Source organism: Mchenga conophoros, linkage group LG12 (genome assembly GCF_057382185.1).
Source record: "Mchenga conophoros isolate Kocher_MC1m ecotype Shallow Benthic linkage group LG12, M_conophoros_male_GT1.1, whole genome shotgun sequence".
Classification (NCBI taxonomy): domain Eukaryota; kingdom Metazoa; phylum Chordata; class Actinopteri; order Cichliformes; family Cichlidae; genus Mchenga; species Mchenga conophoros.
Window position 1 is genome coordinate 30,625,339 of NC_140537.1, and position 25,838 is coordinate 30,651,176.

General features: G+C 39.8%; 3 protein-coding genes across 5 annotated transcripts; 2 read left to right on the forward strand and 1 right to left on the reverse strand.

The window, feature by feature from the left end:
- Nucleotides 1–455: 455 nt before the first annotated feature.
- Nucleotides 456–7,881, forward strand: fam47e (family with sequence similarity 47 member E). 2 transcript variants are annotated; one of them, XR_014894692.1, is made up of 5 exons: nt 456–700; nt 4,270–4,597; nt 4,718–4,840; nt 5,191–5,271; nt 7,750–7,881. XR_014894692.1 is itself a non-coding variant. In XM_085295181.1 (4 exons), the coding sequence occupies exons 1-3, from the start codon at nt 666–668 to the stop codon at nt 4,835–4,837; spliced, it is 483 nt and encodes a 160-aa protein (XP_085151307.1). In that variant the 5' UTR covers nt 456–665; the 3' UTR covers nt 4,838–4,840; nt 5,191–5,974. The 2 variants fall into 2 exon arrangements, 1 of the variants encoding a protein (XP_085151307.1); XM_085295181.1 differs by lacking the exon at nt 7,750–7,881 and having other exon boundaries at nt 5,191–5,974.
- On the reverse strand, nt 5,969–19,499 carry LOC146562919 (uncharacterized). Its single transcript, XM_085295177.1, has 23 exons — nt 18,916–19,499; nt 18,776–18,833; nt 17,931–18,070; nt 17,426–17,613; nt 17,191–17,300; nt 16,808–17,111; nt 16,663–16,715; nt 16,307–16,417; nt 16,089–16,170; nt 15,809–15,931; nt 13,037–13,252; nt 12,661–12,897; nt 12,151–12,319; nt 10,734–10,886; nt 10,272–10,384; nt 9,896–10,054; nt 8,552–8,644; nt 8,234–8,356; nt 7,719–7,882; nt 7,369–7,419; nt 7,113–7,174; nt 6,667–6,825; nt 5,969–6,157 (listed from the first exon to the last, which is right to left on the reverse strand). Exons 1-22 carry the CDS (start codon nt 19,040–19,042, stop codon nt 6,710–6,712), a joined length of 2,952 nt encoding a protein of 983 aa, XP_085151303.1. The 5' UTR covers nt 19,043–19,499; the 3' UTR covers nt 5,969–6,157; nt 6,667–6,709.
- On the forward strand, nt 19,231–25,238 carry LOC146562920 (cyclin-G2-like). 2 transcript variants are annotated; one of them, XM_085295178.1, is made up of 8 exons: nt 19,235–19,763; nt 20,260–20,382; nt 20,510–20,647; nt 20,756–21,006; nt 21,138–21,216; nt 21,295–21,393; nt 22,461–22,663; nt 24,400–25,238. In XM_085295178.1, exons 2-8 carry the CDS (start codon nt 20,260–20,262, stop codon nt 24,509–24,511), a joined length of 1,005 nt encoding a protein of 334 aa, XP_085151304.1. In that variant the 5' UTR covers nt 19,235–19,763; the 3' UTR covers nt 24,512–25,238. The 2 variants fall into 2 exon arrangements, with proteins under 2 accessions (XP_085151305.1, XP_085151304.1); XM_085295179.1 differs by lacking the exon at nt 20,510–20,647 and having other exon boundaries at nt 19,231–19,763.
- The last annotated feature ends 600 nt before the right edge of the window (nt 25,239–25,838 follow it).

Here is a 25,838-nt window from a genome sequence, read left to right on the forward strand (position 1 = left end):
GTAACCGACCAGAAAGCTTCTCTTTCAACTTCGCTATGAAATCAGTCATCACATCCACGACTTGGGCCGGTGATGAGATGCATTTGCGGAGTGTCGGAAAATGCACCCTCTGCTCAACTCAGTCGAAAAGAAGGTTAAGCTTGACTTTAGATGTACACAGTGTTAATGACAGTTTTGGCTCTGTAGTAAAACATTTAGGTTATTCAGTTATTATTTCTGTCGTACAGAAAGCAGACATTGGCCATAAAGCTGTTGTCCAGAATGTGATTCAAGTGTTTCTGATTTTTATCTTTTTTTTGCCTGCTACTGGGGAACAAAGTTGTGATCTCCTCCCTTTGAACACCGCAACACGCTCACTGCAAATTAAACACATAGGTTGGGTATTTGGATTTGGCGGTAAAATAAACAAATACTCGTCGGTACTTGTTTGCTGTACACCTTAAATGTGACACAGCGGAGACATAATGAAAGCAAAAGTTATTTTAACCTGGGTTCCTTTCATATGAAAATTAGCAGTTTTAGCAAATTAACTAGAGTTTTTGCGGCTTCCGCTGTTACCATAGTTACTGAGTAACAAACCGCCGTCGAACGTCACGAGTCAGCAAACGTAACGCTTGTTTTTCGTGGGGTTTTCCAAAACTCATTAACAGATAATATTTACGAAGATGGAGTCTAAAACCAAACAACCAGTTTTTCCTTGGTAAGTCACTTAATTTTTTTTTTACTGTACTTTTTCTTTTATTTACAAGAAAATATTTGCATTCGCCCTTTTTAACCACTGCTAAGAGAAGTGTCATTGCACTGTCTAAAAATATGTACTTGTAATGTAATAGTGTTAACTAATGTTACTTGTAAATAGAAATCGAACTAATACATAACATCCCCTTTCAGACTGCTTTATTTCTGGCAAACAGCAATAAATGCATTTACTCATCTACAAGTAAAATTATTTCAGCTTTATGCTAATGTTGTATTGCAGTGCAGCAGGCCTGCATGCTCCAGTTAATTTATATGCTGAGTAACCTTATGCGTATAAAACACCGTATAAGTAACATAAGGGCTTATCTAATGAATTTAACTCCATCTCACATAGGTTCAACAATAAAATATAATATTATAAAATGGCTACAATAGGACAGTTACATAAAATACTAATTTCCTACTCATATTTTGCTTCTACGCTTGAGGGACAATTTGCTTCAAAGAGCATTTTTCCTAGTTGTATTATTGGCAGTATTTTATGTGTGCATTTCTAATACCTATTTCATTTTTACTTTTCAGACCATTGCACTGGTTTAACCTCCTAATTTCTCTTTGCTATTTGGGTTGATTGGGACCTGATGAATGTAAAAACAAAGAATTACCAGATTCTTTTTTAACCTGATTTTGTATCTGAGAAAAATTTGATCCACATATGAGGACATTCGTTTTAAATTTTGATAGAACAGTAGCAGTATACGGTCCTTGTAAGTGGATATCAGGTCCTTGTAGAGCAAAATTTTGTATTTTGGTCTAGACAACCCAAAATATGATGTCCACATATTGTTCACCATCACTGATGCTGCCTCTTAGACCTACTTCCTGTGTTTGCCCACCTAACCTGAACAAGTATGAGGGCAGGGATGAGGAGACTTGAGAAATACATAGAATTCAGATGAGGAAGAGGAAAAGGGAGAGGCAGGACTAGAGAAGACAAACATGGTACTCTACATCACCGCACACATGGAAAGAGTGCTATTTAAAATTGTCACTGAGCTGCTTTATTTATATCTTTATTTATATTCTAAAGGATGAGAGATGTGCATGTAAGTGGGGGGGGTTGATGTATGCCATTATGCTTCTGAGAGAGAGGCGACACAGCTGGACGCTTTACCCTGGTTAAGAATTTCAATATCTCTGAGATTGAGAACACAGTACAGAATAAATAATAAGACAACACCAGTCTGCAGGTAATCTAAGGGAACTAGAGAAACACAAATAACAAAATATAATGCCACTGTTCTTAAGCGGGTAAAAGGATTAAATGCTGGCATGCCACAAGAATTAATAAATAAACAATAACATTTTTTCAAGTTAGATAGAGAGTGCTTGAAAAGTTTGCTGGCTATGTCCCAAAATAAGATTTTTAATCCCCAACAAGATATACTAACACCGTCTTTGTTGATAGATTTTCGCATATATTGTCTCTGTAGACATCATGCAAATGTTATGGCACATTAACTCGGACACTCCTCACCTGAATTTTTCATAAAGATCTGAACAACCAAGGAGACTCTTAGTTAACAAAGGTGATGAATACAGTTGTCATACAACTAATAATACCCTTGGAAAGCTTATAAAGGTCACACTACCAGAAGTAAACATTGCTTTCTTTGCAGACTGTAGCATAATATATCTGAAACTGGTAAAAGTCATACACCAGACTACTCCAATTTCCCTCAGTAAGAATCTGAAACTTGAACTTGCTTTAAACTGCGCTATGCTACAAAATATGATATTGCTACTGCCAAAAGTTTGGAAAGACAGATAAGGGTGTTCATGTAGGAGAATGTTTTTGCAGTATCAAAAAGTCTAAACACAAGAACATTTTGTTGAATTCCATTCCAGCAAATAATAATAATAATTAAATAAATAAATAAACTATCAAGCCTTTTTAAAAAATAAACCATTTTATCATTTGAGCAGATAAAGAAGGACATGGGAGTTAGTACAGACTACATAAGTGTCTAGCTGGCAGAGGTAAATATAAAGACAACTCAGAGAACAGAGTGCAAGTATGTGAAGCAGAAGCATGTTACCTTTTCAAATACACAAAAAGTGTCTGCTTACATGATGAGACACTTTAATTAAAAAAAAAAAAAGTTTCATTCCTGAAGGACCAGGCTCCATGACATATTAAAGACTTCACATTACCAAACTTTAGAAAAGCTCCTAAAAGTAGAATGGGAGGCAGAGCCTTCACTTGCCACGCTCCTTTCCTGTGGAACGAGCTGTCTATGATCAGGAGACAGACGTTACCTACTTTTAGTTTTTGTTTTAAAGCTTATAGGTAGGGCTAGATTAAGTGAGTCTGAACCATGCCTTAGTTAGGCTTCTATACAGTCAGGCTGCTGGGAGATTTCCCACGATGCACTGCATGTCTTTTATTCTCCACTCCCACTACAGCATTCTCTCATAAACTATGAGAGTGTTTTATACATTGTGTCTTTCCATTCACTTCCTCCTTCTGCTTGATGTTTCTTCCTGTTAAAAAGAGCATCTTCCTCTCCACCATCACTTCCTGATTTCCTATTTTTTGTATGTTTGTCACACAAAAATGTTTCAAATTATCCAAAATATTTAAATATTAGACAAAGACAACACAAGTACCGTAATTAAAATATTCAATTTCTGAATGACAGTATTAAGGGAGAAAACAATATCTAAACCTACATGCCCCCCAAATCTAGTAACTGGTTGGGCCAACTTAGCAGCAACAACTGTGAAAGAGTCTTTTTCAGCACTGAGAAGGAATTTTGGCCCACTTATCTCTGCAGAATTGTTGTAATTCAGCCATGATGGAGGGTTTTCAAGCATGAACCGCCTTTTTAAGGTCATGCTACAGTATCTCAGTTGCATTCAGGTCAGGACTTTGACTTTAATTTCTCTTTGCTATTTGGGCTGACTGGGACCTGATGAATATAAAAACAAAGAGTTACGCGAATTTTTTTTTTTTTTACCTGATTTTTGTTTCTGAGAAAAATAAGATCCACATATGAGGACATTCGCTTTAAATTTCGATAGGACATTGGCAGTATAATGTCCTTGTAAGTGGATATCAGGCCCTTGTAGAGCAAAATTTAGTATTTTGTTCTAGACAACCCAAAATGTGATGTCCACCTATGTGGACACCAGGTCATAGGAGGTTAATGATAAACACCGCGATTTAGAAACTGCATTTTGTGTTTACTTGTGCTATCTTTGTCCAATATTTAAATTCTATGATTTGAAACATTTAATTGTGACAAACATACAAAAAAATAGGAAAGGGGCAAACACTTCTGTCACAACTGCTGTTGTGATATATATAAATTGCACATTTTCAACCTTCTTCTTAACAGAATATGAAAAACAGCTTCTAGAAAAATATCTGTGTTGTTCAACAGGAAATGCACAATGAGTGTCTGCTTTGATATATCTGCTTTTGTTTCTCTGAACAACACAAATTCGCTTTTACTGGGTTGTATTCATGTTGTTTCACAAAGTTTTTACGTTTCTCTAAATCCCCAGGTACAGGGAAAGGTTGCAAGCAAAGTATCTTAAAGCCCCGGATAACAAGCTGTCATCTATCAGGTGTTGGCGTTTCACAAACACCAGTCTCTGCTCATCAGTGACACCTGGGGTCTACACAGGAGTCTCACCTCTTATTTTCCCGGGGACTCAAGAGCACAACTCCAGTCAAACGCCTAGAAAGAGCATCTCTAAAGAGCATGCCTGCTTCTCAAAGCAGATGATCCAGAAGCAGATTCGCAGTACGTATGTCGCTTCTGTAGAGGAAAAACTCAAGCAGCACCCTCTGGCTATGTACCCTCACTATAAGGATCACCTGACTCCTGAAGTAAGCTCCTCTATGCCAGAATGACATAGCTTCAGGTTAGGCAGATAAATGATGCCTGAATGAAGGCAAATACCTTCACACTGTGTTAAAACATATTTACATGGTCTTATTGTTCTCTAGTTATTTAATCGGGTGGTGGCTGTTTTGGACCCAGATTTGAGTGTGAGCAATGCCTCTGCACTTCCTGCACCTTCAGAAGACCTCGCAGAGGAGGTCAAAACAGGAAACAGCCAAACTTAAAATGTAGGTACACACGCAGCTTAGAAATACCTGGCTATTTTAGTAATGCCCAACATGACTTCTCTGCTTAAATGCAGAGAAGTCACGATGTCCAAAATCCAACTCCAAGAAACCCTTCTATATAATAAAAAAACACATATAAAGAGTATCAAGAGAGACCAGTTGGTCTCAGTAAAACTGAACACAATTAAGGACATCAAAGTATAGTTTTCAGGAGATAGTCTGCCTTCCTGGTTTGTTATCTCAAACTTTTCAGTTTGAGATAACAAACTAACAAGAGAGCACATTACTGTTTCGCAGAAGTTACAAAATAACTATTATAATGACATGATACTTATGTTTGACTTTTGCAGGATGAATGCTTCTGATGGTGCTCCTCCTTCAAGTCTGTTTGCCACCAATTGTGCCCATTCAAGCACACAGCAACTTCTCAGGTTTTTGTATAAAATCCCAACCAGGAAGGCTATTCATATTTCCAAAGCAAGAACAAAATTCAGTACAGATCACAAATATAAGTGAAATATAAATTTTGATATCTTTTACTTGGGGAGGAAAAAAACAGTTATGTGCAAAAATAAACAAATTCAAGAGTCTGGCAACAGGTCCAAGTAGCTGAACTAAAATGTAAACAAGAGATAGAATGGGGACTTGGATCTGGCACAAATCTCAAGAAAACCCATCGTCCTTTCCCGTCTAACGTAACAAACAGCTGGTTTCATGGCAAGTAACACAAACCATCAAGAGTGAAGAGGATACAAAATATTTGGATTTAAAGACCTCTGTGTGGTAGGTCCACATCGTTTGTATATGGAAAAAGCTCAAGAGGATACAAAGGACAAGGGTGTTTAAGTATGACTTTATTTCTAAAGAATCTCCTTTTTTTGAAGAGTAAGATAAAGATCAATAACAAAAGGTGTGTATATTTGTTATCATATAAAGGAAATATGGATAATTAAGTAGTGCTTATAAACAAAGGATGGCAGAAGATTTCCAGAGTCCCTAAAAGCAGCCGGAACTGTACTAGATGTACTGTATGGGCAGCATGTGTCCCAACTACTTGAATCACAGCTTTTATTGTAAATTTATTATAAATCTATGCTATGAATAAAATAATTATTAAGAGACTTCACATTTTTCAAGCACTTTATTTAAACATGATAATACAGCCGATTGTTTTTTCAAATCAATCAAATCAAATCACTTTTATTGTCACATCACATGTGGAGGTACACTGGTACAGTACATGTGAGTGAAATTCTTGTTTTTTCAAAACTTTCTGCTGTCAGAGTTCATTCTTGTGACCTTTGAAAAATGAGGCATCTGTAAGACAAAAAAGAAAAAAACATAAAGGTATGATATTTGACAGATTATGATCAATCAGAAACACAATGGAATGTTAAGCATGAGATGCTGTGAGATGCTAAAGGACAAGTGTAATAGCCTTTAACGCAGAACTGGATTTCAGCTGCTGTCACACCTAAAAGTCTTTTCATCTGTTACTGACTTACCTTTAACTACATGACTCTTCTTGTTGATGTTATTCAGCCTTTCCTACACATTCAAAGACTCTGAAATGGTTGCCTTGATCTCTCCAGTAAAAGAATAAACTATAAATGACTCAATCTGTACAAACAGTTGACTCATATATCGATGTAGAGTGAACAATGCTTGTAACATGTTTTTTAAAACAATGTAACTGTAACTATCATCAACAGCAGGAAACAGTTTTCAAAGTAAAAGTGTTCAAATCAGTTTGGTTTGTTCCTGACTACTGTCTGAATGACCTCAGTTTTGCTCAGTTGTGATCATTAAGAACTTTAAGAACTTACTGATAAAAGAAGAGGGGTTCAGAAGCATTTTGACGTGTCTCTGTTAGTTGTTGGGGTCAGAGGTCAGGAGAGAGTGGACTGGTGACCTGCGACCCAGTGAGAGTAGCGGTGGTGAGGAAGTATCCCTCACTGCAGTCTCTGGTATTAATATAAAATTGCCTAAAAAGCAGAGTGTCTGTTACAGATTTAAACCAAATCTTATTTTATTAAACTGCTCTATCTTGCATTATCTAGAGTTATCTATTAAACTATCTATTAAATATTTTCTTGATGATTTTCTTGTTCAGTAACTTAAAAAAACCTGCGTATTTAACCAAACAACAACCAAGACCAATTAATAGTGACAAGAAACTGTTGCAGGTCTAAAATTAAATTAAAATAAAATAAATTAATGCTTAGTAATAAGAAATTAGATATATTAAATAAAAACTGCTTATGAAACTCACTCTGACTGAAGGACTTGATTATTTTCTCATCTGGTTCAGCTGTCTTCAGGAAACATAGCTCGCTGTACACAGTGTGTGTGCAAACAGAGATTCATTACATTGCTTTACAGGCCTGTAGCACACTGCAGGACCTTTCATGAGAGGTAACAGGTCACATGGCTATATGGTGGGATCATCTCACAGCCTTAGGGCAAGTCACACTCACAAAGTCATGCAAAATATTTAGAAAAACAAAAACAAGGGGCACTTTCCCTACCTGCTGAAGGTATTTCTCCTCAGTTTGTAGCCAGTATCGCAATGATCAGTTCTGCGTCACAGACAAAAGAAATATTACAATATGGGTAAAGTGAGATATAACAAGAGCGTATGAGAGTACAGCAGAAATTTGGGTACATACAAGCATTTGAATGATAAAAGGCAATTTTTTTACATTTTATATTACAACATAGACTTTGAAACTGTGTGGTCAGTGAAAGCACTCACCACGTAGGGCTCATCTATGATTTCTTGCTCACTTAGAAATATCACATGATTTCCATATGTGACCTAAGTCGGCCTAAGAATAAAGCTAATGCTTGGGGTGTGTGGGAACTGAGCCAGACGTACAATGCGGTTCTGTGTACTCTCTCTGGTGCAGACCTCCTCCTGTGGAAGCTGCTGCCAGTGGTGCTGTTATCGGTGTGTGGTCCAGGGTTCTCCAAAATCCCTCCTCTCAGGATTTTGTCAAGAGATCTGAGCTCACAAGTGGGGCTCTCCAGCTGCCTCCTTGACTTCAGCAGCCAAAAAGATGTGCATGACAATGTAAATGAAGTGATATTTGGTAATATATTTATTAAAATGTTCATTTTTAACAGTGAAATCAAAATATATGGGACAGTCTTCTTTTATCTGAATTAAATCAATAAAAACACATAAAACTGTCTCCGCAGTCCAACACAAATAGCATTTCAACCCTGTGTTGAAATTATTTACAGTCTGTTTTCTTTCCCAGCTCCAGGAATGCAATTCAAAGGCTGAGCAGATGTCTCGTGTCTGTACAGCCAAATAAAATGATTCACACAAGCACTTGACAGACTGAAAGCAGGAGGGATAGGCGAGATATAGGGAGTTTCTCACTGTACCTTGATCTTGGCGTTGAAGGCATGCTGGGAGGAAGGTGGAGCAGTGTGTGCAGATGGGATCAGGGAGTCCAGATCAGGTGGACACACTTTCAGAGCTGTGTGCAGATTTTGACCTTGGAGCTCCTACAGAAAACAAATGTGGTCATGTCTCCCACTGAAAGATGTGCAATATTTAAAAATTATAGCCTAGCCTAACACACAGCTGAGAACCTTAGCATTGAGCACTTATTGTGTTTTTTTCTATACACAGACATAGAATACAGCATATTCTTGATTATAAAAAAGCTCTGTCCTATTAATTATGTAGAACAGCTTTACCTTCAAGTGGAGGGCATGGTGGAGTTTTAAGCGGAAATATTCCTGCTCCCGCAGCTGGATAAAATCCTGACAGTTTGCAAAGCTCTCCGACATCTTTTGAAATACAAAAAGAAACTGCGGTCACACTGGGACACAAACAGAGATACAAGAGGACTGACAAAGTTCCTTTTTATACTTGTCTCTATAAAATTTTGAACTTTTAATTCAAAAGGAACACAATTATTCTTTGGGAAACAGGAAAGTATGATGCTACCAATTGTAGAATCTTTTAATTAATTTTTATTTAAAAAGGATAATGAACATTAACAGAAGCATGTGGGCCCATCATGTAAATGGGGAAGATTATGTACTGCTTCCATAAGAGTCAGCCAGGTGCTACTAATCAAAATGCACTGGATTTTCTAATCATCAGACTTGAACACCTGTATAAAACCAGAATTTTGGCAGCTTGGTCTGGTGCATTCAGCTGTTTAATTAACACAATGCCAAAATCGTCCCATGAATGGATACCCCAGCAACATCAGACTGCGCATTGCTCAGAGAATTAGGAAAAAACCCAAAAGCTACCTCTCCAACTCTACAGGCCAGTTAGCATGTTAAATGTTCCGGTGCATGACTATTGAAGAAAGCTGAACAAGTATGGCTTGCTTGGAAGGGTTTCCAGGAGAAAGCTTCCTCTCTCTCTAAAAAGAACAGGCTACACAGCTTAAGTGAAATCTGAACAAACCACAGGACCTCTAGAACGATGTTCTTCAAAGTCAAAGTGGAAACATTTGGCCATAATGCACAGCCACAAAACCAAACAGAGCATTATCAGCTTAAATACTTCATGCCAAGTCAAAGGGATGAAATGGGCTTGTTTTGCAGCCATGGGACCTGTAGTCATTAAGTCGACCATGAACTCCTCTGTATGTTAAAGTATTCTAAAATCAAATATGTGGTCATATATGTGTCAGCTGACGCTTGGCCGTAACTGTGTCACGGAACAGGACAATGATCACAAGCACAGCAGCAAATCTACATCAGGATGGCCGAAAAGAAAAGAATCAAGGTGTTACAATGGTCCAGTAAAGTTCAGGCCATAATTAGAAGAGTAAAGAGCATTTTATGATTTTATTAAACAGTGTCAGCAAAGGAAAAAAAAGCAAACAGGGGAAACTGTTAAAAAAGAAAACAGTTACCCCCTGAGGAGAAAGTGTATTTTAAAACATTTATTCTTCACCGCACACTGCTTACACTCAAACCTCTGCATGTTTCAGGCAGTCACCAACATATTCACGCTTCTAAAAATTGCAGGTGTCAAAAATTGTGTCATGACTAAAATGAAGTGTAAATGAATGCCACCTTGTGAAGGATTGCCTCCAGCTCACTGATCCTATCTGTTAACTGCTGATCTTTGGATCGAAGCACCTCCAGCTCGTTAGCAAGTTGTCTCTTCTCCTCCCTGACGAAGGTTAGTTCCTGGAGCTGACGCTCGGTCTCCAAGTTCTGGCAGTCTTTCTCCTGGACAAGAAGAGAACATGGAGTAATGCCTATCTCACTTCAGATGAATGTGAAGAACTGGAAAAAGTATGAAAAATTAACTGCCAAAAAAGCAACAAAACCCCCCCCAAAAAAACAGTTGTATAGTGTTGCATATTTGAAGACTACTGCTTAAGACATTTTGACTGCTATGTCATCAAGAGCTAACTTGTCAAAAGTTAACATGGTAAAAGCTCACGTGATGCAGCTTCTCCACTTTCTCCTCCAGATGTTGAATTTTGCTCTGCATCAAGTCCACCTGCTCTCTCCTGCCAGTGATCTCCTTCTGCATGTCCAAGGCTACCTGGAGGCCTGAAGTGGAGTCAAACCATGGGACAGAAAGATGGCAACATAAATAATCACAGAGCTCTTCTTTAGGATGGATTACAGGGTAGGGAATTACAGATTACATCTCTCAGACTGAAATGAAGCACAGGAGGTCAGAAAGTGAATTGAATACATTTCACTAATATTAAATTTTTTGTTCTCTGAAATGCAAAATGTCTCTGTGATACTAAAGGTCGCTAACGTGAAAGTACTTCACTGTAATCTGTGCACCTGACCAAATATATATGAAAATCACAAGCAGTTCCTCAGAGTTTTATTTGTTCATGAAGACTTTTAATTAAGTTGCATTTTAAATTATAAACATTGATCAAACCATGTCTGTCAGCCCCTTTGAGGGTCCCCAAGGTGCTCTGGATCTGATCTAGCTCATCGTGGGCGTTCCTTATCTGACTCTGAAGATTCAGCACCACACCCTCATGCTCCTCGTTCTTACAGCTGTGCAGCCGTTGCAGCTCCTTGTGCTCCTCTGAAATCGTGCCCGGACAAACACGTGTTACGTCCAGAGAGAGAAATAGACGGTAACACATAAGCAAACACACACCACAACAGAAGGGCTTGGTTAACAGTATAAACATACCAAACATAATTCTTTGCTTTCTTAACACAGCAGGACAAGAAGATAATTTGATTAGACTAAAAGCCAGGAGAGCTAAAGTTTTTCGAGAAACGCCTCCATGGTCTACACAGTAATTCCTGGTAAATGGAAGGCTTGACTTCAGCAGTTTATTGATTAGAGGTATCAGACGACCCAAAGATGGATGCTTAGCTTATGTTATACAGGGTTTACACAGTGTTCTTACACTTAACAAAACGTTTTGCATTCTCCTGTCGTTGTTGTCCATTTGATAAGAAATAATGTGTTTTAAAATTGAGAAAATTAAGCTGTCTTCAGTGAGGGTCGTTGATATGTGCAGGAAAACCCTGAATACAGTAAAAATGTACTTTGCCAGCTTACTATTCTAGGCAGCACATTTCAGACATGTCTATATTAACCTGGACACTGATACTTAGGTTAGTACTGTAATGAGGGCAAGGGAACAAGGTCACCCTGGTAAAAGAGATTTAATTTCAACAGGAATTCCTCTTAAAATGAAAGATAAAAACAAACAAACACATAAATAACTATCCATGTCTCCACTCAGTAACAGAACAGAGTCAGGGTCTATCATTCAAGGTAATCAAGCACAAAACTTCAAACACTTCTCTGTGCTTACTATGAAGGTATTTTTGAGTGTTATCTAAATTAAATTCAATTTCATTGGTTAACACCTGAATGTAACTGTAATAACTTTAATCTATTTGCTGGCTTTTCCCAAAGAGAAGTTTTTAAACAGCTTTTTTTCTCCCTGGAAATCAGACTCTTACCAAGATTACAATGCTTTTGCTAAATTCTCCTCAAAGTCTGAGTGTCTGAGTGGAATGCCTCTCTTACAAAACCTAAAGCCTTTTTTAAGATATTCTATTGCATAGTGTGAGACAAACTGCATGTCACAGACAGTAAGGGTGTAAACAATTCTCCTAAACCACAATTTGGTTAATTACACAGTTTTCTTTAAAGGGAATGAATAACAAGAGAAATGGCAGATTTGTGTTAACCACAGATCACTTAAACATTACTGTCAACAGAATCATCATTAATCAGCTGAACAGCATCTTTAAACTTTCATCAGACTACGCTTTAACCAGTCACCTTATTTCACTGATTGTGAAACAGGGTACATTCAACTCACTAGTAAGGCTAACTAACTGCACACGTCGCAGTTCCAGCTGGGTGGTAAGCTGCTGTTTCTCCAGAGTCTCCTCCCGGATGCGCTGGCTCTGCTCAGCCACAGAGGCCTCGAGCTGTCGTCTCTCATGCTCTACAGCAGCCAGGTGGGACTTATGGCGATCTACCTCAGCCTTACCGGCAAATGGTAATAGAAAAAAGAGAAAAGGTGGCATTAGGACAGGGGTGGGCAACTCCAGGCCTTGAGGGCCGGTGTCCCTGCAGGTTTTAGATGTGTCCTTGAACCAACACAGCTGATTTAAATGGCTAAATTAGCTCCTCAACATGTCCTGAAGTTCTCCAGAGGCCTGGTAACAAACTAATCATGTGATTCAGGTGTGTTGACCCAAAGTGAGATCTAAAACCTGCAGGACACTGGCCCTCGGGGCCTGGAATTGCCCACCCCTGCATTAGGACATGTCAACAGGAAAAAAGAAAGGGAAAAATGTGTTTTGACCTAATACTTGCTTCTGACCCTTAGCTGCTGCATCTCCAGCTTGTGCTGGTTGAGCTGGTTGCTGAGGAGGCTGTTCTCCTGTTGAAGATCATCGATGGTGCAGCTTTGTTGGACTGTCATCTGGATGCTGCTCTCGATCTGGAACTTTAGAAGATCTATCGTCTTCTCTCTGTCACTCAGCTTCAGCTTCAATGTCTCTTGTTCTATCTGCAGGGTCTGGCACTGACTCTGAGCCTCTTTTAACCTGTTAAGATGCTAAAAAAATATTTAAGCCTGAATTCACTGAAAATGGTGATCTCTCCCCCCACAAAAAAATTTATAAAAAACATTAAAAAATATTCTCTCTAAAGAAAAAAAAGCACCTGACACAAACACATTTTCTTAAGTGTATTACTTGATGAGTTTCTTGTTGCTTTAAGTGGAATTCTTTGTCTTTCTCCCACAGGAGTTCCTGGGATTTCCTTCCCTCGTGGTCCCTCTGCTCCAGCAGGGCCTCTAGGCGGGTTTTCTCCTCCCCAGCTTGGTGAAGCTGCTCCTTAGTCACCTTCAGCTGCCCTCGAAGGACCTTTAATCCCTCCTGGAGCTCACACTGCTGCTGGTCACAGCACCTCTGGATAAAGCAGGAAGCACAGTGAGTTGCCTGCACTGGAATGGGCAAAAATTATAATCTTTTGGAATTTTACACATTAAGGCAACCCTCTCTGAACGTTGAATCAGAATCAGAATCAGAATGGGGTTTATTGCCAAATGTTGAGCAGGTTTACAACATTAGGAAATTGCTGCGGTGCTTCAGTGCAAACATAGTGTCATAAATAGCACTTAAATAGACATGGAAAAAAATAAAAGTAGGGATAAGAATTAAAAGTGCTACGTGGAAAGATATGTGCATGAGATATACATGAGATATATACATGAGAATAAGAATTAAGAGTGCTACGTTGAAAGATATATACATGAGTGCAGGTGGTGATCAGTGCCAAACATGGAATGATGCAGTGAACACAGCGTAGGGTCATGTGTTAGTGGTGGGAACAGTCATATGGTTATTGTTCATGTGTCCAACAGCAGAGGGGAAGAAACTGTTCTTATGGCGAGAGGTTCTGGTGCGAATGGACCGGAGCCTCCTGCCTGAGGGGAGCAGGTCAAACAGACTGTGTCCAGGGTGAGAAGGGTCAGCTGAGATCCGAGCTGCACGCCGCAATGTCCTGGAGGTGTACAGGTCCTGCAAAGATGGGAGTCTGCAGCCAATCACCTTCTCAGCAGAGCGCACAACACGCTGCAGTCTCTGTTTGTCCCTGATAGTGGCTCCAGCGTACCACACGGTGATGGAGGAGGTGAGGATGGACTCGATGATTGCGGTGTAGAACTGCATCATCGTCCGTGTTGGCAGGTTGAATTTCTTCAGCTGCCTCAGGAAGTACATCCTCTGCTGGGCTTTCTTGATGACGGAGGAGATGGTGGGCTCCCACTTCAGGTCCTGGGTGATGGTGGTACCCAGGAAGCGGAATGAGTCCACAGAGGTGATGGGGGTGTCAGTCAGGATGATGGGGGGGAGTGGAGCTGTGTGCTTCCTGAAGTCCACAATAATCTCCACTGTCTTCTGGGCATTCAGCACCAGGTTGTTGTGGCTGCACCAGGACACCAGACGTTCAACCTCCCTCCTGTAGGCAGACTCGTCCCCGTCCGAGATGAGTCCAATAACGGTGGTGTCATCTGCAAACTTGATTAGCTTGACAGACTGGTGGGTGGAGGTGCAGCAGTTGGTGTACAGGGAGAAAAGCAGAGGAGAAAGAACACAGCCCTGAGGGGAGCCGGTGCTGATGGTCCGGGAGTCCGAGACATTCTTTCCCAGCCTCACATGCTGCTTCCTGTCCGTCAGGAAGTCAGTGATCCACCGGCAGATGGGATCAGGCACATTCATCTGGGAAAGCTTGTCTCGGAGATGGTCTGGAAGGATGGTGTTGAAGGCAGAGCTGAAGTCCACAAACAGGATCCTGGCGTAGGTTCCTGGGGAGTCCAGATGCTGCAGGATGAAGTGTAGGGCCATGTTGATGGCGTCGTCTACAGACCTGTTGGCTCTATATGCAAACTGCAGGGGGTCCAGGAGGGGGGCCGTGAGGGTCCTGAGATGGGAGAGAACTAGGCGCTCAAATGACTTCATGACCACAGATGTCAGAGCCACGGGTCTGTAGTCATTTAGTCCAGTGATCCTAGGTTTCTTGGGGACAGGGATTATGGTGGTGAGAACTGCTCCTTACATAGTAAGATTGTGAGTATAGTAAATCATGAGGCCAAAATTAACAGCAACCTTGTTGAATCCACATGGGCTAAATAGCCAACTGGAAATGACAACTACTGAGTCCAATTAGCTTTTGTGTCTTTAGATGGCATGTGGGAAAAAACTTTATTCGTTACACAACACTAATGCCAAGCGGGAGATAGCAGTTGCCCAGTGTATGACCAGTGTATGCCTAAATAGCTTGTTTGGGTGACTGAAAAATCACCAGAGTTGTATAAAAAACACTGTATTTCCTTTCCTCAGCCTTTGGCAACACATTTTATTTATCAAATAACAGGAAAATACACAGACTTCTTTTAACTGAGGTAACACAGGCTCATTACCTCAATGATCATGCTTCCATCCTTAGCTAATGCCCAAAGGCTAACTTTAAGACAGAAAAAAACCCAGGTCTCTTGGATAGTGTTGTTGCTTTGTAATTTGCATGCCCAGTTACATTGTTTTTTACATATTGCCTCACAGCAACAATGAACTCCAGCCTTCTAGTGTTGGCATTACAGAAAGACCTGATCAGTCAGGATGTTCAAACTTCAGTTGCTATAAAGGAAATTGTTGCCCTATTGTATAGATGGCGGTGCAGTACATAAGAACAGTATGAAAATATTAGTTATTACAAGAGGGGTGGTACAGGCTCAGTTTATACTGCCTTAGTAACCTTAAAACCCATCCATTTATAAAAAGCCTCCTTCTGGTTTTGCTAATTGTCTTTGACCACTCCCACCTACAGCTAAAGAATTTTCACAAGCAGATTAAATAAATTACATAATTTTACCTAAACTTGACACAAAGTTTAATCCGGCATAACCACTGTACTTTAATACACCGACATAACAGTTTATGCACAGAAGCAAAACTGTGGTACCACACCTTATGTTGTTTAAGCTGAGAATGAAGTTCCATTGCCTGTTGCAATGATTTGTCTTTTTCTTGCTGCTGAGCACTCAAGAGCTGCGTCTGAGCCTCACTTAGCTGCTGCTCCAGACCACAAACCTACAACATGACAAAACACATTCACAAACCACATAAAAAAGACGCACATACTGGCCATTTACTGGTGCTGCTTCTCCACATCCAAGCAGCACAGTTCAGAGAAGCGAATTTATATGTGCCTTACTTAATAACTTCATCTTTTCAACATCATCTTTACCTTATCTTTAAGGCTGGAAAAGGTTGACTCCAATTCTCCGGCCTGATACTCGTGCAGTGAGGGCGGTCTCACGGTGAGTTTTCTGGGTATACAAATCATGAGTGAATACTTCTCATATTGTCTGACAGGTTTACAGTAATACAGAAACCAGCAGGGAGTTATCACTGCAAACTATCTGATGAATAATAAAAAGAAGACATTTTTTCACAGCCACTTACTTGAGCAATTCCACTTTGGCACACAAGTTGAAGCTGTTGTCTTTCGATGAGCTCAGTATATCAGTCAACATCGCCATCTCCTGGCCAAGAGTTGAAATGAGGTGTTCCAGTCTAAGTTGACACATTTTGCACAGGGTTTATTTACACGGTTAAGGTAGGGCACAGCAACTTTTTAAGTTTACTTTGTTTCTTTGATGTAAATTTGCTGCTTTACTTTGTACTTCGTGTGAGTGAATGGAAAATCTTTAGCTTTTGTACAACAGGTTTGACAAACCCAGCTCTAAGAATCTGTGATGGGCAGTTGTTGACATTCAGTAAATGACAGAATTCACTGATTAGTTAGGAAAATGATATACCTTTCTTGTTCAATTGCTCCACTGTATTCCTTGTTCCCCATCTGTTCTTCTGACTGATATGAAACAGAAAGAAATAAATCATGAGAGTCATATTTTTTTTGCAAAATACACCCATTATTGTACTCTACTGAATGCTATCACTTACCAAAAAAGGCCTCCCCTGTAGCTTGTCATTGAGATCCACATTTGCCTTATTAGGAATAAATTGCTGCGTTTTGCGATTCTCATGTTTAGTGCTGGTAACTGAGTGCTCAGATTGTTTCCCATCCAATGTATGATACACCTCCTTTATGGTCTGCTCCAATGTTTCAACTTTCCTATTAAGCGCGACCGCCTCATTCTCCATCTCCTGCAGCTTCTTGTCCCTCGACCTTTTGAGTTTCTGAAGCTCTTCCAACAAGCACAGCATCTTTTCCATCTGATCAACGTGTTTCCTCGAATCCTTTAATCTATAAATCAAAAGATTTGTGGGTCAAAGTGATTCAGGCATTTTATTTTATATATGTAGAACTGTATCTGTGTTTTCACCTCAGGTCAGACAGGGCATCATTCTCCATCTGGACTTTATGCAGCTCAGTTTTCAGGTTTGTGATGGCTTTCTGAGGACAGCATGTTTCTTGTTCAGCTTGATTAACTGTCTGTGTTTGGGGAGATGAAACATAAAAGATACATAATGCAGAGAGTGCACTACCCTCCTCTGCTATTAACATCACACATGACCAAACTATTACATAAGATTTCATGGCTGCAATAAAATATGAACCTTGTTGAGCTGCAAGTCTGACAGCTGCTGAAGGCAGTCATCCATTGCATTTTCTAACACCTGCTTTCCAGGAGAGCTGATGTCCCTTTGGGCTACTTCCTGGTTTAAAATATCCAGACCAAAGACCAAAGGCTGAGTCACTGCCTGCTGGTGGGTTGGAAGAAAGGAGGAATCTCCAGGAGAGTCATCTGCCAAAACAGCAACAGATGTTTAAAACACTCAGAGCGTACACTGTCACTGTTAAGCTAGGGTGTTTGTTTATGTTGAATTCTTTCCCTTCATATCTGTGTATGCATGCTAGTTATTTGGATTTAAACATTTTCTGAGACCCAAATAGCTTAGAAGAATTTGAGCTTCAGTACTTCTGTGCCTTTAGTTTTCAGCCATTTTATTCTACTCTGGATTTTGTAAAACAATAATAAATAAGCCATTAGATAACACATTTCCCCCCCATCTTTCAAGTTAGAGCGGCATAAACAAGATGTGTGGAAACACTTGTACTTACAGATATGAGGTTTAATATCATGGCAGCTTTGTCCAGGTGACCTACAGCTGCCGCCAAATCTCTCCAGAACCACCTTAGTTGCATTTTCCACCTCTTCTTGTAGTCTCTGGGTTTCTTTGGTGCGGCGATCAAGCTCATCACTGTCAATACATAGAAGCTCAGGCTTAGACTAACTCATACAGTGAATTCAGTTCAGATTTGTTTACTAATGGTACCCACTGCAGCACAGCCTGATTTATTTTCTTTGATCAAAACAGAATGTTTTAAGCCTAATCGTTAAAGCTGTGAGGAAGACTGCCATGCATCAAAACCAGGACCTGGCTCCACAGGAGAGGATAGCTGAAGGCTCTGCCTCCCACTTTACTTAAAGCACAGTGAACCACAAGTAAGCCTGACAGGGCAGTCTTACAATGAAGTGCTCTGTTAGGATAATATGGTACTATGAGGTCTCTAAGATATTCAATTTTGGCTTCAACAGGGAGCCAACACGGGACAAATGCGATCTCTCTTTCCAGTCCCTGTTAATACTCTTGCTGCTGTGACTTGGATGGCGATTTGATGATTTGGATGCTTTTTCAGGGAGCTTTTAGAACAGCCGGATTAATAGGAATTATAACAGTCCATCCAAGAGTGGCACATGCATGATCTACCTTTCAGTTCACTGTGAGACAGGACATTTTTAATCTTGACAATACAGTGCAATAGAGTGAAAGAAGCAAGTCTAAGTTCTTTTTTTTAATGTTTATCTTTCATTGGGTCTGTCCTTTAGCATCTTTGGGACAAAAAACGTAGTGCGCGTCATTTTTTCAGTGCAAAAGCTGTTAAGTTATGGTGAGGAACCTTACCTCAGCTCCTCCAGTGTCACACTGTTGAATCTCAACGGAAGAGGGCCATCATGGGGATCTGTAAAGTAAATAGGAACCGTCCAAGTTACTGAAACAAAGTTTAGCATACTAACAGGCAATACTTTGCTTATTTAGCTTACCAGCGGTTCCAGTTCCTGCCGCTGTTGCTGTTCTATCTTTCGCTGTGTAATGGTATCGTATAGTGCCACTATTGATGGAAAGCCTATAGCTCTGGGGCTCAGAGGGCTGGGACCCCGTGGAAGACATCTCATTTTTTATGTCAAGTCATTGATTAAGACATTTACAAGAACCTGGAAATGACAACTGCTAACGAGTTGCTAGAGCGCGCAGTTTCATCACCATGGAAACAGCATCGGTGGTAGTGACGTGTCATGCGCAAAAGCATCGGCTCTAATTGGAAGAGCCAACTCCCATCATATTTGCCAAATAAAGATAAAATATGAGGCTACAGATGGTAATATATTAAGAGCAATTGGGAGCCAAAAGAGCCAGCTCTTCTTTGGGAGCCGTGCCACAAGAGCCATCACTAATCCGTAGCTAATTTGGCCGACGTAGTTGAGCGGTCTTTGAGTGTAACCGTTAAAATATAATGACAGACTTGTATGTGAAAGTCAGAACCGATGAACTGCAAGTTTATCGGTTAAGTGACCGTAAACCGTAAACATAAGTACTGCCGACGACTGTCACCGCCAACAGGCGCCTTTTTGTGCCACTTTGTGACGCCAACAGGCAAGACGTTGCGTTTCTAGAGATGCATGATGGTTAAAGTAGTTTTCCCCAGCAGGTCCGGAGCTGCTTGTTTATTACGGGCGGCGGGGAGGGGGTCGTCGCTCTTCGACGGTGATCGAGGTCTTATTTTATTATTTCTCGTCAATCATCCCAATCAAAATGGAAACATGGAGGAGTGAAATCTAAATTGAAGTCACGGAGCTGTTACTATCCTGCACGCCTTCCGCTCCTGGGCAAGGTAAAACGACTGCTTGATTAGCGCTAGCTAAGTTAGCTTACGCTGGAGTACTTTGTGTGGGTGACGCCCCCGAATGTTTTTTGGGGTTTTTTTTGGCAATTATTGATGTTTTTGTTTTTCAAAACACAATTTCTAAAACCCAAAAGAAGGAAATAGCCTAGCTCTATTAACTCTGTAATATGAAATCATCTCCCTGTTTGGATTAGCCCGGTGACCTAGTTTCAGGTCAGTGGTCATTTAGCTCAAATATCTACATCTACTTCGATTTGGTGGTGGTTTAGTAGTTGTGCTTCGGCATATTTTATGCATTCACTTAATAAATCACTTATAATATTGTAACGATCGTCAGGTTATATACCAGATTAGTTATTTATTTATTTTTTCGTAGGGATACCGGACAGCCTGTAGGTGTGGTTTAGGAGGCAACAGTTACAGTCAACATAGGGTTACTCTGACAGTCTCTTGGATACAAATATTACACTGTGTTGTTTTCCAGATGAGGGATCTTCAGGACGTTGACAGTTTGCTCTTGAAAGAGTTGAAGTCATGCTGTGCGACAGAGTACAACTTTCTTCCCAGGGAGACTGGCCTGAAGTTGATGGAGTCTGCCTCCACAGAGGTAGCCCACTGACCTACTTTTGTTTTTGTGGAGTTTTTTTTAAAGCTGTGTTTGCAGGCATATGTGTTTGCTAAAATGACTGCTATTTTCAGTGATGCCTTTCTAATATATAGTGGTACATTTGTAGAATCACAGCGGAGTATCTGCAAAATGCAGAGACACCAGAGTGGAAGAACTGTGGAGCCTGACCAGCTTCTTTGGCTACTGCACCCAAACTTTTGTTCAAGCTGTCAATTTACTTGATAGATTTCTCACCATTATGAAAGTAAGAATTCCAAGTTAAACGCCAAGACTGCAACTGTGCATGTTTAATGCCCTTTAGTCTCCTTTGACTTTGATTCATTGGATTTTGGCTCATTTCTGTTGATGATAGGTGCAGCCTAAGCATTTGCCCTGTATTGGAGTTTGCTGTCTTCACATTGCTGCCAAAATGGTTGAGGAGGAAAGCAATGTCTCACCCACTCATGAGCTTATTCGCATCAGCCAAAGCAAGTTCACCGTGTCAGACCTGTGTCGTATGGAGAAGATCATCTCAGAGAAGCTCAGTGTGGAGCCCAAAGCAGTGACAGCCTTAACCTTTCTACACCTCTACTACTCCGCCTTCACATCCCTGTCTGCTGGAAGGTAAATATTTTTTTGTATTTACTTTTTCTTGTTGCTAATGCTGCTCCAGACTGATTGGAGCTGGTCAAATAGTTACTGCTGACTGAGGCTTGTACTAGCAGATCACATTAGGATTCCCTCTATATTTTAAGGGAGGAGATCCCAAGCATTGGGAGACTGGAAGCCCAGCTAAAAGCCTGCTTATGCCGGCTTGTTTTCTCTAAAGCAAAAGTAAGCAAGGTGACACTTTTACAGCATAGCAGCATTAGTTTGGAGTATCAGGACTAATTAATCTGTTCTTCTTCACAGCCATCCGTGCTGGCACTGGCCCTCATTGCTCAGGAATTTGAAGCCCCCCAGTCAGTCATGTTGTTGAAGACTGTCCAGCAGTTCCAAAGACATGTAAAGGTATGAAGAGAATAGGGTGCGGCAGCTAAATCCTCTCTCAAACAGTCAGTATTATTCCATCATAATATATTAGTAACAAGGGTATTATCAGGGTATTATCATATTAGTTTTTAGTTTTTATAGTGTACTTTTCACAAGAAAAATTTTGTTTGATGATATTTTAGCTCATCGAGCTGAAGGTTTAATGTACTTATGAGTCAGGAGTCCGTCATCCATCCATGCATCTGTTCACAGTTCACAAGAATTGCGACTCCTGCTACAATATTGGTCATTATTTAATCAGGATTGCACATAATTATCACCTAATGCGTCTTCACCCAACTTTTGCCCAAGGTCAAGGTCACATTTTTAATTCTTTTCTTTCTTTCTTTTTCTTTCAATGGGAAGCAACTCGGGAATTGTGATGGAGCCAGATGAGCTTCCACATCCCTGATGTTGTGGTTTTTAATGTTTTGGCAGTTTCACTGTAGTCTTATCATAGCTGTGAAATGAGAATTTGAAGCTATTTATATTTAGACTTTTTCTTCCAACTCGTTTGGCACCAACTTTTCTGTCTCCAGCCAAAAACATGTTGTCTTTGTTTCACCTATCCCTGTGTTTGGAGGAGCTGTCTCACCCCACTCAACATGAAAGTCCAAACAGAAACGGTGCGACCAGACATGACTGCAAAACAAGTCTAATTTTTATTAAAACTGAAAAATTTACAAGCAGCAGACAAAGTCTCTCCCTTAGAGACATGGTGACCACTAATATGCTTTTAAAACCCTTAAAAATCCAGTCTAACCTATAAACAAAAGTCAAGAGTAAATGTTACTCCCCCAGATGAAGCACCTGTATCTGGTGTGTAAACGTAGCCTGTTATATTTTTAAAGATAATTGTGTTCAGAAAACTTGTTTGCAGTTTGGCCGGTGTAATCCCGCGGAGACTGTAAAATGTGTAAAATTACTTATTGTTGCCTGGCCAAATGCATGTAGAGTGCATGGGAAAACTGTTAAAAAATATATATTTTAAGGCCATTCCTGTTTGTAACCTCTCAGATGTTTCCTGTTTTTCTTCTTCTCTTCAGATCAGTGACAGTGAGCTACTCCACTGGAAGGAACATGTGGCCAAGTGCATGGTGGAGTACCGCTCGAGCGAATGCAACAAACCAGACAACAAAAAGCTTGTTTGGATCGTGTCAAGGAGGACGGCTCAGAATCTCCAAACTAGTCACTTCAGTGTGCCCGGTCTGCCAACTATTCCCGAGAGAAGCTGGGATGAAAGCGAGAGGTTAATAGTTAATCTTTTCTACTTTCTTTGTGTTATAATGATTTCTCGGGTGTGCTGGGCTCCTTGGAAAACTAAATGGGATAATTATGGTAAAATCAGGTCAGAATATTTTCCACAGCTCATGTGTAGCACACAGCAAATGTATTCACATTAATGGAATGCAGTGGTTTAGAAGAGGTAACTACAGGAAACAGCACAGTCGATAGCAATGAACGCTTAGGAGTTTTAGCCGATCTCTTCTCATATCAGTGCAATCTAACATCGCACGGACTTTATACTAGGATACAGTTTATGTTAGACTGCTATGTTTATCCTTTGATCCTCTGTCCTGCATATTGACTCTCTCTAGTGTACATAATTTGACACAAATTTCTCACAATAAAACATGCCCTAAAAAAGAGATGTGTGCTCTATGGATGCAACTGTATTAAAAAGTGATGATAAGATGGATCAGCAGGTGAAAAAATAGATTCGCCTTTTATTTTTCCACCTAGCCTCCATACATGCTTATTGTATTTACTTTGTAAGAGGATCTGTAAAGCTGCATTCAGATAACACAAATTTGTCCTTCACATATTAGTACTAACATGCATACTTTGTGTGTGTGTTTTGTTTTGTTTTTTCAAGATCCAGCAGGTTAGAGCCTGCAGAACTGCTGTGTACAAATGGCTTAAGAAAAGTCAAAACGTCATTTTTCAAGTTCTAATTTTACAGCAGAATTGTAAAAATGATTGGTTAAATATGTGCTGAAGAAGAATTATTCTCAATTAACTTTCAATTAGGTTATGGTTAGCATTAATAGAACTCTGGACTCATTATTCCCTTAGTTGATTTCACTACTAAACCAAAACCAGAAACATTAAAAGAGTGAGGCGTGGCTCTTGGAGAGCAAAGATGGTGGTAGAAATGTAGAAACTTCCAGAGGAAAATAAAAACAAAGACTAACTTTACTCTGTGAGTTAGGACTCTGCATTTTGAACCTGAATTCTAAGGGTTTTAGCAACCGCTGTATCAAATATGTTTTCTCTTTTATTCCTTTTTGAATGTTTTTTGCTCACACTAGCAGGGAAGCTACATCTACAAACTGTAGACAGAAACACACACCCAAAAATCTTATTATTAGTAGAAGGTCACCTACAAATATGATAAAACATCAGTCCCAGAAAGTTAATTCTGTTCATCTGGACGTAATGTTTTCTGACGCCGTGTCCAGATGAACAGATTCAACTTTCTGGGATTGCTTTATCTGACTGGCTGAGCATGCATCAAAATGTAGAACATTACTCACTAAAATTGAACAGTGAAGACTCCACTTCACTGAGTCACATTAACCAAAGTGAGGCAGAGCGATTGGCTAAAGCTGCTTATGATGGGACACTGTCCTATTGTGTGAGGCAGCCACACCCATAATTCCACCATCAGCTTCACGCAGCCACGAGAGGCACTTCAGTTTTTCTGCTGCGGAGGTTGCTGCTTGTTTAAAACCGTATTTTAGGTCAAATCAGGAAAGCTTCTAGGTGTTTTTCTATCAGATATAACAGATTCTGTTCAAGATTAAGATTTTATCTAGCAGTAACCAATGAAATCAAAGTCAATTTGGAAAATGCTATAAAAATAACGGTGCTGGTGCTGTTTCGAGTGGGACTTTGCTTAAATCCCATTCAAAATGACTGTAAGTAGGGTTGTAACGATTAAACAAAGGAAACATTGAGTATTAATGCTGTCTTGTCTCATAGCGAGGACTCCTGTGAGGACATGAGCTGCGAAGAGGACAGCCCATGCGGCTCGTTAGGAAGCGACGGTGAAGGAGCCTTCTTCCCTTCCACTTTTCTCAACTGCAGAGAATAACGACTCCCAGTTGTGCAGTAACACCAGATGTGTATTTGTCCCCTGAACTGTAACAGATTTCAGGGCAGACCTGTGTGTTTCACTTGTGTATCGTGTATCGTATGTATGCCAAGTGACGGGTTTGGATTATTAAGTGCCTGTGTTAATTCATTTTACTGTTATTCTGATGTAAAACAAACTAAAAAACAAAAACATATCATAATAGTGCAAAATAGAAATTTGCAATATCTCGGCAGCTCAATGGCAATACATGTGAATGTCTTCTGTTTGTGTCTAAACTCGACACATTCCAGGAAAACTAGTGAGGCACAAGTAACAACTTTAGGATGTCAGTAATTAGACACCTTCACTGTTGAGTACCAGCTAACACACTAGCACATCCACATCCTTTTATTGTTTCTTAATATATATTATATGCCACACATACTCACAGTATTCTGCAGATGTCAGTGTGCTAACTAACAAATGTTATTCTAATGTGAAATATATGACGTTGTGGTGGGAAAATACCAGCCTGTAAATGCATGGATGATTTTTAATATGTGACAGTGAATGTTTTCATGTTTACCAAGATAAGCTTACTGAAAAAAACATTTTAAAAAAATGTACATAACATGTAAAAAAATAAGAAAAAAACATGGTGCTCAATGTGTATTGTATTAAGATATAATGTGAAATATGTTGGAAGGTCAGTAATAATCCCTCCAATTAAAAAAATACTTTTTAAGTGTTTTGTTCTGTTTTTATTTTCTTACTTTTTGAGGTTTTGTCAAGTCTTATCATTTTGACCTCTAAGATTAATTCAGTTAGATTTGTTTTTGTCTCAAAGTGTATTATGAAGACCCTACAACCCTTATAATGGCAAAAAAAAAAAATCCTCCAACCCAACATTCAAATGATCACCTTTGAGCAGCACTTTCGGACAGTGGGGAAGAAGAACTCTCTTTTAACAGGAAGAGAGCTGCTGTCTTGGGCTAGTAGGTGAGGGGAAAGAGAAGAGACAAAATAGAAGAACAAAGCTATAGGAGAGAGTAGACATGCAACGCATGACATGGAGAAGTGGCAGATAACTGAAAGACTGAGAAAAGGGTTTTAATTTAATCTTTTAAATTTTTAAGAATATTGAAAGAAAGCAGTTCTACATATTTGTTTAATGTGGATGTGAAGATTCTACACCGGGAACAGGCTCAGTATTGTCCAAATTTAGACGTAACCCTGAACTGCTGGTTTGTTTATTTGCGTGTTTAAAAGTGGAATCACGGCCCTTGAGGGGAGTTTTCTGTATTTTTAGCTTTTTTTTCTTTTTATTTTGTGTTTACTGTGTTTT